Below are 13643 nucleotides of genomic sequence, written 5' to 3' on the forward strand. Positions count from 1 at the left end.
CGCAGGCGTCGTACCGAGCGCGTCGAGACCGTGTCCTGATGTGATCTGCACGGGTGAGTCACGTCGGCGTCAAAGGAGCGACGTGCGACCTGTCAGAGCTTGATCTCCAATCTCAGCTGCCTCTGTGCGTCCTGGGGAGGGACAAAATTGTCGCCGCCGGAGACGACTCGACGCCGCTGAGATTGGAGATCAAGCTCTGACAGGTCGCACGTCGCTCCTTTGACGCCGACGTGACTCACCCGTGCAGATCACATCAGGACACGGTCTCGACGCGCTCGGTACGACGCCTGCGACCCGTCTCGGGTCAGGTGGCACGACGCTCATCGCGCCTACCAGCGCTGCCGTACAGGTTGCCACGACGAGGTCGAGCACGCTTCTATACGCTCGCCGAGCCTTCCTTTCCATCCCATTAGGCAGCCTGGGAACGGTGGCGGTCAGAGGCAAAGCCTACGAGGGGTGGTGGAACCACATGTCACGGCTACTGCCGGCTCGACCCCACGATAGCCTCCGAAGGCTGACTTTGCGGCACCATCATCGGACGATGTCGACGAGTTGGGTCGCTCTCGCGGTAGCCAGATGACCTCTCTTTCTAGGAGCATCGGCCATGGCCGCAGGGAGCGCGGGGGAGGGCGCTGGAAGCAACACGGAGCTCCGTTGGAGACGTTTTCAAGATTATCGTGTCAGAGTGAAATGGCACTAGCCGAGCCAGCTGAAGCTCGAGACTCCTCGGTATCACGAATTGTGGGGGTCACGGAGATAAGCGGCGGACGACGGGGGAGCCATATATCTTTACGCAGTGCACTGCGGTGAGGCTGCGCAGCGGGGGCTCACCCCCTGCACCGCGCTCAGCGGCGCAGGGGAGGGCGGTCGGTGGCGGCGGCGGCGAGGCGCGAGGCGGTGGCGGCGGTGGTGCGGGCGGCGGGATGACAGGGGAGGCGGCGGGATTGACAGGGGACGCGGCGGCCACGAGCGGAGCGGCGCGAGAAGGGGGGGGGGCGGCGGCGAGGCGCCGGTGAGCGAGGCGCCCGCGCCATCAGAGGGACGCGCCGCTGCGAGATGGAGGGCGGCGGTGACGGAGGCGAGGCGCGAGGCGGCGGCGGCGGCGGCGGCGGCGGCGGCGGCGGCGGCGGCGGCGGCGGCGGCGGCGGCGGCGGCGGCGGCGAACGGCGGCACCGAGTCTCGGTGAGCGTCGGCGGGAGGAGGAGCAGCGGCGGCGCTCGCTCGCTGTTGACGGGAGCGCTTTTGAGCCTGGGAGCCCAAGCATGCCACTGCGACCGGCGTGCCCGGGAACGGAGATCGCGCGCGCGCCGCCACTCACGACGCGCGCGCGATCTTCGCCAGTCGGGTCCCAGAGGGAAGCGGTCTTCTCGGCCGACGTCCAGCGGCGCGCAAGGAAGCAGGCGCAGCGGAGGCGGCCTAGCACCGGCTCGGCGCCGGGCGGTTGCGCTGCCCGCGAGCCGCGTCCTGAGCCTCGGCAGCGCGCTGCGCGCGGCGCGGCGCTCGCGCTGCTGCGGTGCCGAGAGCGGCATGATGGTTCGCCAGCTGCCAAGCTCGAGACTCCTCGGAATCGGACAAGCCGGCTTACAGCTGGCGCACCGCGTCCGCCCCGGGCCGCCCCGGGCCCCCTGCGGCGCGCGGGATGGCGGCAATCGGCGCGCTGATCGCCTCGCACCGTCGCTGCACCTCGCGAGCCTGGGGATGTGCCGCGCGCCGCGACCTCGGGATGCGCCGCAGCGTCCCGCCTGCCCGGCGGCAGCAGCTCCCTGGAGGAGACAGACGCGTGGGCGTTTGCAAACAGCAAACGCGTCAGAACGATGCTGCGTGGGCTTGACCTGGCTGGACCGTCGGTATGCGGAGTCGCAATGCGTTGAGGATGACGAGGAGGAGGAAGGCGACGAGGAGGAGGAGGAAAAGGACGAGGAGGAAGAGGACGAGGAGGAAGAAGACGAGGAGGAGGGAGAAGACGAGGAGGAGGAAGAAGACGAGGAGGAGGAGGGCGAGGACCAATGCGAGGTGGAGGACAGCGAGGAGGAGGACGGACACTGTGCCGACGCTGCCTTTGCAATGAGTTGCACTCCCAGCCACCGCACAACTCGCTCCCTGTGCGTATGCAGCTAATCGGCCGCTTCCCCCACGCGCAGGTCAATGGACCTACATTGGGGCGCGCTCGAGACATCAGCAGAGCAGTTCAAATGGACTTGCTCGCCCATCGGCGGAAAAACACAGCAAGAGCTACGATGGCCCACAGAAAGAGTTCTTCAAGTGGAGCAAAGCCAAGGCAGGCGAAGTCGTCAACGGCGTGATGCCGGATTCAAAGAGGTCGTATCTCACCACGGTGGCAGTCAACCTAGACGGCTCAGAGGCCTCTCAGACAGACATTGAGAACCCGTCAATAGACACGCGGAGCGTGGAGGTTGCCTTTGTGACGCCGGAGGCATTTGACGAATATCAAACACAGTACCTATTCCATCGACCTCAACTGACCACAGGGAAGGGTCGAAAACAAGGACCCCTTGCGACGGCTGAGTACAAGGCTCCCAGACCTAAAGAGGGGACGAACGTGAACCACGGTACGGCTGTACAACATCGCAAGGCGATGGCCGACTTGTACAAACAGCAGTCAAGAGTTGTATCCGCGTCACATGGATGGAGTTCAGGCCCCAAACACCAGCCCGAATTGGGCAGCGATCCTTGCAACCTTTCAGAAGCAAACGGCGGGGAGGCGACGCGAGAAATATTCTGCGCGTGGGTTGCAGCTTCTGGGAGAAAAAAAATTGCTTTAGCTAAAAGAACGGGCACGAGGTTTTCTTCAAGTCTCGCTCCGCGAGGCGGAGAACTCCTCCCTGCCTTCGGGCCCCTTCTCAATGTCGCGCAGCGAGCCGGCGGTGCTACACACACTATGCCTGGATTCGTTTTCTCTCCAAAGGAGTGTTTTCTTTTGAACTTTTCTTTTATGCATTATGGCAGACGACAGTAAAAAGTGCGGCAGGGGTTTCGGTGTGGAGCCTTTCCGGTATATTTTGTATCTGGACAACACTCAGCAGGAATGTTTGTCTCCCCATCATGTTTTTCTTTTTGGGCAGTAAGCGAGCACACACACACAGGGGCGCAACAGCGTACACTTACCAACAGTCGAATACGGGGCTGCGTGCAGCAGGCGCGGGCTCGGTCGTTCTTCGACTCACATCGCTGCGGTGTGTGCCCGGGGAGGCGCGGCGGCGGGGTGGATTGAGAAGGTCTCAGAGAGACTGCAGGCGTGCAGAGGCGCGCGCTGCAGTGTCTCTGACTGGGCTGCTGGCGGAGTGTGCGCGAGACGGCGTGGTGAGGCGAGGGGCAGGCTGTTGTTGCGGGGTGCGGGCTGCATCGTTGAGCGCAGTGCGTGCACATGGTGCTGTATGCTGTGTGTGCAGGCAGGCTGTCAGGCTGTGCAGCAGACTGAGCAGATGAGCGCGCGCGGGTGCGGGCGTGCGTGCGTGCCTTGCGTGGTGCAGAATCTGCGTCGTACGCGGCGCGTCCTGGTACAGCCGCTTGTGAGATGCCAGAAGCAGTGTGCAGAGCCTGCACAGGGCGCAAAAAGGCGAGGTAGTGCTGGTGAGGTGTGCTGCGGCGCGCGCGTCGCGGCGTGAGTGGATATGCGGCTGGCTCTGGTGGTGCGAGGGGCGCGTGGCTGGTGCGGGCGGCGCGGGACGGCCATGGGGCGCCAGCACAGGGCTTGCGCACATGACACAGGCTTCTGGGCGCTGCTCGTGTGTTTGCGTGCGCGCGGGGACGTACGCGCAGTTTTTGCGCAGCGGCGCCGCCAAGCGCCCGCCCCGGCGGTGAGCGACGCGTAGCGAGCGAATCGCCGGGGCGGGCGCCTGGCGGCTCCGCGGAGCTCCTTTGGCTCGGCGCGGGCGGGGGCGAGTAAAAAGAAATTTACCCCCTGGCGGGTCGCGATTTCTTTTTACTCGGCGCGGGCGGGGGCGAGTAAAAGCTGTGGCCGCGATTTCAGCCGGTCTCGTGACCGCCCCGCCTCAGCAGGTACGCGTTTGAGCGAGGCCATCCCGCAGCGCACACCGAGACGGGGCCGGTCGCGGGCAGCGCCACGCTGCAGGCGTCTGCCGGAGGCCCGCCGGAGGCCGTACGCGGCGGCCACTTCCCGTCAGTCTTTCGCCGCGCTCCGGCCGCTCCTTTGCTCCTGGCCGTCACTTCCCAGCGGCTTTGCATTCCCCCAGCGCGCTGTCGAGGCTGGCAAAGGGGAGGACGCGCGCAGCGCTGCGCCGCAGGCGCTCCGCCGGTCAGCGCCCGGCCGCAGCGCGCAGCGCAAGGCTGGGCGCTGGCCGGCGGATACCCCGTAGGGCCGCCGGAGGCTCTTTGGGCCGACACAGTCATGCCGCCTTTTGCCCGCAGGGCTCTCCGGCCTGCGGACAACAGCGCGCTCTCGCCGGCGCGCTCTCGGCCATACGCGAGCAGGCCCCCTCGCTCTCGCTCCCCCCTCGCCATCGCACGCAGGTGAAGCTCGGACGGCGGCATGGGAGGGGCGAGGCAGTGCCGTTCCACTCTGACGGCAGACGGGCTGCGCGAGAGCGACTACCGGGAGCGCGCTTCGGCTCCTCCCCGCCCCCGCCCCCTCCGCCCCCCTGCCCTCCCCCCCGCAGCTCTGCTAAGTCGTCGTGCTCCCGCTCCGGAGTGGCTATGATGACGGTGTTTGTTTGTTGTGCAGCTTCAGTCTGTGTGCGCGTAGCGTGTGCGGGAGCCCGCGTGACCGCCTTAATCTTGTGGCACGACCGCGGTAGTGATACGAAGTGACAGCCTGTGCGTGTTAAACTTAAAACGCCAAGCTAGGGCTGGGTCGAGGACAGACACGTCCACACCTGTCGTTCACGGCATTCACGGCGAATTTCTTTGGGCGTCATGGTCGGACGGAGCCTGAGCGAGGACGAGCGCTCGGCGGAGCTGCTGGCTGTTGTGCGCGGGCTACAAGCGTTCTTCTCGTCGCACGGCCGCGAGGCGGTCTTCCCCGACCTCTCCGATAAGGTCGGGTACGGCGATTACAACGTCGCGGGCGCGCGCGGACACCAGCTGCTCGAGACAGTCACCGCGGAGATCAACGCGTGCGCGCACATCAAGTCGGGCTCCTGGCCGTGCAAACAGGTCGAGTCGGTCCGCAGGCACTACGTCGGCAAGATCAGGGCCGATGTCGGGCGCGAGGACGAGGCCGCGTTCGAGGCATACGCCCGGGCGCTCGAGCAGACGCGGCCCGAGGCGGCGAGCGGCTCCGCCCCGCTCATGCAGCGCCCGGCGGAGGAGGCAGCGGATATGGTGGTCGACGCCAGCCCTGCTCCGCTCGGGGAGCGCCCTGCGACCGTGCACAACGCGGGCGCGAGCGCGGCGAGCGCTGAGGCGGGCTGCACTTCGGCCGGCTGCGAGGAGGAAGCGGCGGCTGCAGAGGCGGACGCGGCGCAATCGGGCGAGAGAGGGTACGAGGGCGAGAGTTCAACACGCTGCGCCCCCCCGGTGAGTACGAGGGGCGCGGCGTCGAGCGGTTCGCCAGCGGCGACGTCTACGAGGGTGAGTACAAGGCGGGTAAGAAGGAGGGGCGCGGCGTCTACCGGTGGGCCAACGGCAACCTCTACGAGGGCGAGTTCAAGGCGGGCAAGAAGGAGGGGCGCGGCGTCTTCCGGTGGGCCGATGGACGCGTCTACGAGGGCGAGTGGAAGGCGTACAACGTCTACAACGGCGAGTGGAAGGCGGACAAGCAGGAGGGGCGCGGCGTCATGCGGTACGCCAACGGCAACGTCTACGACGGCGAGTGGAAGGCGGGTCAGAGGGAGGGGCGCGGCGTCTGGCGGTGCACCAACGGCGACGTCTACGAGGGCGAGTACAAGGCGGGTCTGGCGGAGGGGCGCGGCGTCCTCCGGCTCGCCAACGGCGACGTCTACGAAAGCGAGTACAAGGCGGGTAAGTTCGAGGGGCGCGGCATCTACCGGTACGCCAGCGGCGAGGTGGAGTCGGGCTTCTACAAGCAGGATGCCCCCGTCGGCGAGGGCGTCATGTGGCTGGCGGACGGGCGGCGGGCGAAGCGGCTGCGTGACGGGGAGTGGGAGGAGGAGATCTCGCCGGAGGAGGCGCGGCAGACCGCCGAGCGGCTCGGGCTCCCAATCCCGTCCCCGCTGCCCGGCGCGTCCGAGGGAGAAGAGAGATACTAGTGGCGACTGCACGTGCAGACAGTATTTCTCTTCACAATGTTGCAAAAACAAACTTTGGCGAGCCAACGCAGCTTTTACACATCGCGGCAGTCGAGGCTCGAGCTCGTAGTCTTCCGTAGCCCGCAGCGCGACCCGGGTGAACTCGGAGCCTAGCGCAGCGCGAACTCACCGTCTGAGCCTAGCGCAGCGCGAACTCGCCGTCTGAGCCTAGCGCAGCGCGAACTCGCTCCTGTTCATAGCTGCGCAACCCTAGCCTAGCTCCATTTTCACGCGGTGTGCGTGGAGAAGGGCATGAGGGGCGCCGGCTGCGCGTGTATTGGCGCGTGAGAGTGTGGTGCCCGAAGGCGAGAAGGCGCCCGAAGGCAGGAGGACTGGTCGTCCAGCATCTCCGCAATCTGGGCAAAGACTACCGGGAGAGGGATATGCTGGCCGAGGCCTCACTCATCCTCGAGTTCTCGTCTGGACTGGGCGACAAGCAGTTCTTCACCTACATCGAGCGATTTTTCCGCAAGTACCCGGGGCGCGGCCTGCCGGAGCTGCCGCTCGACCGGATCCTTCGCGACGACGTCTACCGCGAGCATGAGAGGTCAGTCGAGTCGTTCAAGAAGGAGCTGGCCGAGCTCGCCAAGCGCGTCACCAAGGCGGAGGCGGCTGCGGCGGAGGCCCAGCGGGCGGCCGAGGAGGCGAAGCGGTCGGGCAAGTCGGGCGCCAAGACCTGCTTCTGGTGCGGCGAGGAGGGGCACGTCAAGCCTGACTGCCCCGTCTTCAAAGCCGATTTGCCGAAGGTCAAGAAGGGCAACTGACGCCCGCGGGACCTAGCCCCACCGCCTTGCCCCGCTCGCTCCGCGTGACCCTCACGCGCCGCGGGCAGGGCTCGGGACGGTGAGGCGCCCCACCGCGCCGTTGCAGCCCGGGCTCATGAAGGGAGAGCCGACGCCCTTAACAGGGTGGCTCCTTCTCTGATCCCCGCCCGGGCAGCCCGGCGTTTTTCTGTGTTTCCACCTCACAGAGGTGGTGGCGCCTCTCCTCCCCCACACCAGGGCGAGGCAGGCGTCTCCTCCCCTGGTGGTGGTCGTGTGTTTGGTGCGTCGTATGTGGTAGTCGTTCGTCCCAGTGACAGAGTTTTGGAGTCAGCGCTGAGTTCAGTTGTCTCAACTCGTACTGTGGGCGATGGTCCGGCCCCGGCGGAAACCGAGGGCGAGGAGGAGAATCGGCGGGCGAATATCGACTGGGCGGGCTGCCCAGCCATCGCCGACTCGGCCCCGCCGGAACGGCCAGCCCTCTCTCGGCTCGTTTTGGGATGCAGCCAGCTCCACGCACCTCGAGGCGTCGCGAGCCGGCCACCGGCCACGCCGCCCCCCAGCGGTGTGGCGGGCATCTCAGCCACGAGTGTCGAGCGGGCAGACGACGACCGACGCGCCGCTCGGACGATGCTCGACGAGCTGGGCACCACAGCAGCGCCGCCACCGACGAGAAGAGCACGCACGCGTCGAGCGGCGAGGCGGCGCTCGCTCGCTGCAGGCCCCAGCCGCCGACCGCCTTGGGAGCGTACACGCGCCGGAAGGCCTGCGCCGTCTGGGAGCGGAGCAGGCCGTCTGCTAGCACGCCCGCCGCGTGCCACGCGCCAGCGAGCCGCTCGCCATCATCGCCGCCAGCAGACGCCCATGCAACCAAGCGCCGCACGTCCGCCTCCTCGGCCGCATCGCAAGCCGCAGCCCGCACCGCGCAGCCAGCCAGCGAGGCGAGGCGAGCGCTCTCTGCCGGCGCCACCCGCCCGCCCCGAGAGGCGAGGACCAAGCCCGCCGCCCCTCGACCGCCGAGCCACTTGGCGACGAGCAGGCCGACGCCGCCCGTGCCGCCCGTCAGCAGCTGGAGGCCGCCCACGCCGCTCGAGCCCTCTGGCGGCGCGTCGAGGCGGCTCAGCCGCGGCACCCTCGCCCCGCCGTAGCTGGCCACGGCCTCCGGCTCGGTCGGTGGCAGCGCCGAGGCCACCGCCACCAGCTCCGCCGCCGAGAGTCCGGCGCCGTCGACGTGCGAGAGGCTGCTGCCCGGCGCCTCGGCTCTCGCCGTGCGGGCGAGGCCGAGCAGGCCGGCGTGCGAGGGGCACACACGTGCGGCGGCGCTACAAGGCTGCGATCCGCCACTGCTGAGCAGCCACGTAGGGAGAGGCTGCGAGGCAGGCTGCGAGAGCACGAAGCGGAGGCCCGCCTCGACCGCCGGCAGCGCCGAGGCCTTGGAGGCGGTGGCGAGCGCGACGGCGCTGGCGGCGGCCTCGAGCGGGAGAGGCGCGGTTGGGAGTGAGATGACCGGCCTGGCGCGGGCGCCGAGGACGAGCGTGGGCAGTGCAGCAGCCGGAGCAGCGACGGGCGGGACGAACTCGATGACGTAGCTGTGAGAGCTAGCAGCAGCCTCTACACTCGCAGCAGCCGCCTCGGCGCTTGGAGCAGCCTCGCGCCACGCGAAGCGGCGTCGCTTGTAGCGAAGGGGCGTCGTCGCGGCACCGCTGGTGCTACTGAGAGAAGGCGGCGCCGCCTCGAGCACGGCGTGGGCGATGGTGCCGCTGTACCCAAACGAGCTCACGCCGCCCCTCCCGCCCGCCGCGGCATCCCGCCCCCGGGCCAGCTGCGTCGGCAGCGCGCACGCAGCGCCCTCCACCGCAGAGCCGACGTGCGGGTTGATGCGGCGCAGCTGCGCGTTCGGCGGCGCCTGCGCCTCGAGCAGCCCCGCCGCCAGCCGAAGCAGCCCCGCCAGCCCCGCCGCAGGCTCGGCGTGGCCGCAGTTCGCCTTGAGGCTGCCCACGCAGAGCGGCGGCGACGGCGCGCGCGCAGCCAGCACCGCCGCCGCAAGCGAGCGCACCTCGATCGGGTCGCCGAGCGGCGTGCCGGTGCCGTGCGCCTCGTAGGCCGAGAGGGCGGCGGGCTCGACGCCTCCGTCGGCGAGGGCGGCCCGCAGCAGCGCCTGCTGCGCCTGCCCGTTGGGCGCGGTGAGGCTCGCGCTCTTGCCGTCTTGCCGCACGCAGCTGCCGAGGAGGGAGAGCCCCGCCGGCCTGATGCCATCTCCGCTTGGCTGCAGCACTGCGGCGTGGCAGCCCTCGCCGCGGCCGTAGCCGTCGGCGCGGCTGTCAAACGAGTGCGAGCGGCCGCGGGAAGAGGTCATGCCGGCCATGGCGGTGGCGACTGCAGCTGCCTGACTGAAAATCATGTTGACGCCGAGGGCGAGGGCAGCGGGGCACTCGTGCTTCTGCAGCGCACGCATGCCACCGTGCGACGCGACGAGGCCGCTCGAGCAAGCCGTGTCGATCGAGGAGCAAGGCCCCTGCATGCCGAGCACGAACGAGAGGCGCCCCGCCGCCACCGAGCAGGTGGCCGCAGTCGCCGAGTAGGCGCTCGACGCGAGAGAGGGCGAGCGAGCCACCACCTCGCCAAACTCGGGGTTCCAGATGCCGAGGAAGACGCCCGTCACGCTGCCCAGCAGCTCCGCCTTGCGCATGCCCGCGCCGTGCAGCGCCTCGTAGCCGCACTCGAGCAGCCTCCGCTGCTGCGGGTCCATCGAAGCCGCCTCGGCCGGCGAGACGCCAAAGAAGCCGTTGTCAAAGAGCTCCGCGTCGGCAAGGAAGGAGGCGCAGCGCTGTCGAGCGGCGACGGGCTCAGATACAGCCGCGAAGCGAGAGAGGTCGGCTGTGTCCCAGCGGCTCGCTGGCACCTCGCTGGCCGCATCGTGGCCTGCCGCAGCCATTCGCCACAGGCCGCGGATACCGTCGCCCTGCGCGCCGTCGGGAGCAACGGCACACATCGAAACAAGCTCCACCCGGCGTTCATCTGCGGTGTGGATTGTGGCCGCTGCTGCGCCGGCCGGAGCGGCGCCGCCGAGCGAGCCGAGGTGGGTGGCGAGCTGTCGCACTGTCGGGTGCTCAAAGACGAGCGTGCTCGGCAGGCTCGCTCCCGACGCCCTCTGCAGCTGATTGCGCAGCTCGACGGCGCCGAGCGAGTCGAGGCCCGCCTCCATCAGCGGCGCGTCGGCGTCCACCTCTGCCCCCGCCGTCTGCTTCACCATCTCCAGCACATCCTCGACGCCGACGGCAGAGGCTCTCGCGCGAGAGGCAACGGCCTCGGTCGATGCCGACGCCACGGCGGGCGCCACGGCCGTGAAGAAGGCAGGCGCGTCCCTTGCGCCGCTGAGGAAGCGGCGCCAGTCCACGATGATGGCCGCCACGACCGGCGAGCCCACAAGAAGCAGCGACGCGCCGAGCGCCATGAGCCCCTGCGCGGGCGAGAGGAGCCCGATGCCGCCCGCCTGCAGCCGCGCGTTCACCCCCTGCCCCGCCGCCATGCCGACGTCTGCCCACGGCCCCCACTGCACGCTCGTCGCCGCAGAGCCGCGAACGTGCCGCGAGGCGGCGAGCGCGTCGAGGCAGCAGTTGGCGGCGGAGTAGTTCGCCTGGCCGCCCCCGCCCAGCAGCGCCGCCACCGACGAGAAGAGCGCGCACACATCGAGCGGCGAGGCGGCGCATGCTCGGTGCAGGCCCCGAGCACCGTGCGCCTTGGGAGCGTACACGCGCTGCAGCGCCGCCGCCGTCTGGGAGGCGAGCACGGCGTCCGCCAGCACGCCCGCCGCGTGCCACGCGCCACTCAGCGGCGCCGCATCGCCATCTCCGCTCGCCGCGCAGCACAGAAGCCGCGCAACGCTTGACGGCTGGGCGGCGTCGCACGCGGCGGCGAGGACGGTGCAGCGTGGCGGCAGCCGGCCAGACGCTCCGCTCGGGGCCGCGGCGCCGCTGCGAGACGCGAGGATGAGCCGACCAGCGCCGCTCTCTGCGAGCCACCTGGCTGTGACGAGGCCCAGCCCGCCCAGCCCGCCGGTGAGGAGGTGCGAGCCGAGGGTGGGCACGTCGGTCTCGGTGGAGGGCGGCTGGGTGCAGGGCTGCAGGCGAGGCGCGAGAAGCAGCCACTTGCGAAGGAGGAGATCGGGCTCGTCGAGCGGTAGAGCGCTGGCAACGGCGAGATCGTGCGCTGCACTCGCCGTCGACAGGTCGAGCTGGTGCACGTCTTTGACGCCCTCTGCTCGCGCCGCGCGGGCGAGGCCGAGCGAGCCGGCGTGGTGAGAGCCGGTCGCGGCGCTGGCTCCGTGAGCGTGCGCGCCAGCGGTGAGCAGGACGAGGCGGGGAGGGGCCGTTGAAGCCAGCCGCACGCGCAGCAGCGACAGGGCTGCTTCGAGAGCAGTCAGTGGCGCCGAGGCTGCCCGGCCCACCGCAGCCGGTGCTGCGAAGGAGAGGCCGCCCAGGCGCTCGGTGTCGCCTGCTGGGCTCGGTGATGCCTCATCGAAGCCTCTCTCTCCTCGCCTCGAGCCCAGGACGAGGAGCGAAGCCGTGGCAGTGACAGGCGTCTCGCTCCTCTCCCACTCGGTGACGTATAGATGCCGCACGCGCTGCGCGGACGCGTCGAGCGACGCCTTGAGCGCACGCGACTCGAAGCCGGCGAGGCGCACCCCCGCCGAGGCGGCGCCGCTGGCGACGACCACCCCGACCGCCCCGCCGCCCTCCCGCTCCGCCACCGGCCACGCCGTGCCGCTCGCATCCGCCAGCGCCGCCTCGCCCACAGAGAAGGGCAGCCGCGTCTCGCCCTCCCCTGCCGTCAAGGCGAGCAGCGAGGACAGGTGCAGCGAGCCGTCGAGGTCGGCCGGGTGGACGCGAGTGCCCTCCTTGCGCGAGCGGCGGCACAGCCGGCTGACGGCGGTACCAGTAGCGCTCGAGACGGCCGCCACCTCGAGCGTGCGGTACCGAGGGCCGTACTCGAGGCCGACCAAGCGGAGCAGCGAGTAGAGCGAGGCGGCGTTGACCGCCTCGCCGCACGAGGCGCGAGCCGCGGCGAGCGAGAGGCCAGGGAGCGGGCCCGACGCGGCCGACGCGTCGCCGGCGCAGTGAGCCGTCGACGCCTCGCCGCCTCCCTCGGAGGTCACCTCGAACCGGCCCTCGACCACGCCCACCCTCACCCGCGCCTCGCTCAGGTCGCCGTCCAGCACGAGCGGCTGCAGGAAGTAGACGCGCCGCAGCGACGCGCCTCCGCCGCCGCCAGAGAGGGCGACACACGCCGCGCGAGCCATCTCGAGGTAGGCGGCGGCGGGGAAGACGACGCGGCCCCGCACGACGTGGTCGGCGACGATGGCGAGGAGGGGCCCGCCGGCCGGCGAGGAGAAGGCGTCGGCCTGCCGCCGATCGGCGTCCGCCTCTCGCCGCTGGAGGAGCGGGTGGGGCGCCTCGCGCCACGCGTAGTGGCGGCGGGCAAAAACGAGCGGCGGCGGGCTGCACGTGGAGAGCGAGGGCGGCGCCGCCTCGAGCACGGCGTGGGCGATGGTGCCGCTGTACCCAAACGAGCTCACCCCGACCACGCCCTCCCCTCCCCCCGCCCGCCGTGCGAGCCCCTGCGTCGGCAGCGCCGTCGGCCGCGCCGCCGCGCCGAGCCGCTCGCCCACGAGCGGGTTGAGCGACCGCAGCTGCGCGTTGCCCAGCCACGTCGAGCAGCCCACCGCCGCCGCCGCCTTGGCCAGCCCAAGCAGCCCCGACACCGGCTCGGCGTGGCCCGCATTCGCCTTGTGCGTCCCGAGGCAGAGAGCCCCGCCGCCCGCGCCTCCCAGCGCCGCGGCGAGGGAGCCCGCCTCGGTGGGGTCGCCGAGCGGCGTGCCGGTGCCGTGCGCCTCGACGCCACCCACCGCCGCCGCCTCGCTCGCCGCCTTGCCGAGCGCCGCGAGGAGCAGGGCGCGCTGCGCCGACCCGTTGGGCGCCGTCAGGCTCGCGCTGCGCCCGTCCTGCCGCACCGCGCTCCCGCGCATCGCGAGCCCGGCCTGGCTCGCCGCCGCGCCTCGCAGCACGAGCGCGGCGGCCGCCTCGGAGCGGACGTACCCGTTGGCTCGCGCGTCGAACGTCTTGCACCGCCCGTCGACAGAGAGCATCCCCGCGGCGGCGGTGCCAAAGAAGGGCAGCGGGGACAGCTTGAGGCTGACCGCGCCGGCGAGCGACAGGCCGCACTCGCCGCCAGCCGCCGCCAGCGCCGCACTGTGCAGCGCCACGAGGCCCGACGCGCAGGCCGCATCGACGCTCATGCAAGGCCCCTGCAGCCCGAGCGCAAAGGAGACGCGGCCGCAGGCGATGGAGATGGTGTCTCCGGTGACGGCATAGGCGGAGGTTGAGGCGCCCGCCGGCCTGAGGGAGGCGAGCAGCGCCCAGTCGGGCCGCTCGATGCCGAGGAAGACGCCCGCGTCGCCGCCGAGCAGGCTCGCGCGCCGCTCGCCCGCGCCGTGCAGCGCCGCGTAGCCCACCTCGAGGAAGAGCCGCTGCTGCGGGTCCATCGCCGCAGCCTCGGCGGGCGAGACGCCAAAGGAGCGGTTGTCAAAGTGCTTGACGCGGCAGAGGAAGCCGCCGTGCGAGGCGGCCGCGCGCTGCGTCTCGCTCACGCCCTCGTG

General features: G+C 70.5%; 1 protein-coding gene across 1 annotated transcript; it reads left to right on the plus strand.

Annotated features, from left to right (window-relative positions):
• Positions 1–5543: 5543 nt before the first annotated feature.
• EMIHUDRAFT_43089 (hypothetical protein) lies at positions 5544–5972 on the plus strand (the record flags this gene model as incomplete). The annotated part of the gene is made up of 1 exon (XM_005764987.1): positions 5544–5972. A coding segment is annotated over one exon (429 nt), but the record flags the coding sequence as incomplete, so codon positions are not given.
• Positions 5973–13643: the final 7671 nt, after the last annotated feature.

The sequence above is a fragment of the Emiliania huxleyi genome, assembly GCF_000372725.1.
Source record: "Emiliania huxleyi CCMP1516 unplaced genomic scaffold EMIHUscaffold_57, whole genome shotgun sequence".
Classification (NCBI taxonomy): domain Eukaryota; phylum Haptophyta; order Isochrysidales; family Noelaerhabdaceae; genus Emiliania; species Emiliania huxleyi.